Source organism: Vicia villosa, linkage group LG2, assembly GCF_029867415.1.
Source record: "Vicia villosa cultivar HV-30 ecotype Madison, WI linkage group LG2, Vvil1.0, whole genome shotgun sequence".
Lineage (NCBI taxonomy): Eukaryota > Viridiplantae > Streptophyta > Magnoliopsida > Fabales > Fabaceae > Vicia > Vicia villosa.
The window spans coordinates 190,329,741-190,331,434 of NC_081181.1; the positions used below are offsets into that span (position 1 = coordinate 190,329,741).

General features: G+C 29.8%; 1 protein-coding gene across 1 annotated transcript; it reads left to right on the top strand.

The window, feature by feature from the left end:
• Window positions 1-376: 376 nt before the first annotated feature.
• Window positions 377-1,225, top strand: LOC131650940 (uncharacterized). The gene is made up of 3 exons (XM_058920637.1): window positions 377-389; window positions 509-656; window positions 859-1,225. Exons 1-3 carry the CDS (start codon window positions 377-379, stop codon window positions 1,223-1,225), a joined length of 528 nt encoding a protein of 175 aa, XP_058776620.1.
• Window positions 1,226-1,694: the final 469 nt, after the last annotated feature.

Here is a 1,694-nt window from a genome sequence, read left to right on the forward strand (position 1 = left end):
AGTCCCTCGTTTGAGGCCATCATAGTAAGTTTCTTTATCTCTTTCTTCTAATCTCTCTTGGATCCATTTTTCTTACCGTTCTTCCATTTGCAGAGGCTTCTCCTAAACTTGTTCTTCAGCTAATGGATGTCAAAGGCCTCACCATTTCACATGTCAAAAGCCATCTTCATATTTACAGAAGCATGAGAGGTGAAATGGGAAAACAAGGTCAATATTCTCCCTTTCGTGCATGCTATGTTTCTGCATTCAATGCAACTCTATTGTTCTTTCTTCTCTTAGTAACTGTTTGAACTTCCAAAACTAACTTTTCTTTATGCAAAACCGGGAAATCTAAAACTACAAACCTCATTTATTACTCTCTTTTTTCATTTACTTGATGCCAAAACAGTGTAACAAGAATACAAAAGCCTCATGTCTTATGTCTTTGTGAATTTTCTTCTATTGGTATATACATAATACAGTACTTGTTTCAACAAAGTAATTTATGTGTTTTATTGTTCTTAATCAGGTAGGACAAGTTCACAACATAGAAACCAATGTTTTGAAGAGTATGATGATGGATATGTTGATGAAATGAATGAACATTCTTATTCAAAACAACTCATGAGAGAAGAATCAGATTCCTTCCTTGGCAACAGTAATATCTTCTCTAAAAGGTAACTTTACTTTAGTTTACCCTTGAAATAATAATTTCAAACTTTTCACACACAAATGGTATAAAAGTGGGAGATAAACAAAAAGGATTATAGGTATTTGGTTGATATTTTACTTTTTTCTGAGCTGCTAAATTACTTTAACTTTATTTCTTGAAAAAATTCCTTTTGATTTGGATTATATTGCTCTACTGTTTATGATCAGAGCTAGAATCGAGGCAAGTTCTACAACGAGTTTGGTGCAATGTAGTGAAAGAAGAAGAAGAATATGTGCTGATGATGATGATGGTCGTGCAGTAACAATAACAAATCTGTTTTGCTTTTATGACCATGAACTTCTGGATAAGAAAAAAGGAATAAAGGATGAAGAAAAGTTTTATAGATGGGAGAGAAAGATTCAACCACATTTTGATTTTTGCATCACTTCTTTCAAATCTCCAAACGAACCACATTTTATACATCAATATAAGAACTTCATCATTAAGATTGAATTCCACCAGCTTACTCAGAGCAAAAATGTAACAGGTATTGACAGTGAATTCTTCTCCTCTATCTATAAACCATTTATCTAAATTGGTATAACGGTGTGTGGAGGGATAACATCATAAAATATAATACTATTATAATTTATAAATTAATAATATTAAGTAACTTCATATATATATATATATATATATATATATATATATATATATATATATATATATATATATATATATATATATATATATATATATATATATATATAAATTTTGAAATTTGAGTACTAATCTACGACATATTTTAGGAAGATAAAGAAAATGTAAGCCATTAACTTGAATCTTCAATCTACCACCTACTACAATTCCTTATTCTGGTTCTGATTTAAGACAAATGTATAAACTCTCTCTTATAATATGGAGGAGTTGTGGTGTAGATGCAACATGAATAACCTTAGAATCAATAAACACTAAACACTTATAACATTAATCTGTTACTCATTGTTTGTAAGAAGGAGCTGATAAATATCTAGCTTCATGAGAGCATGAAGTTTAAAGAAAA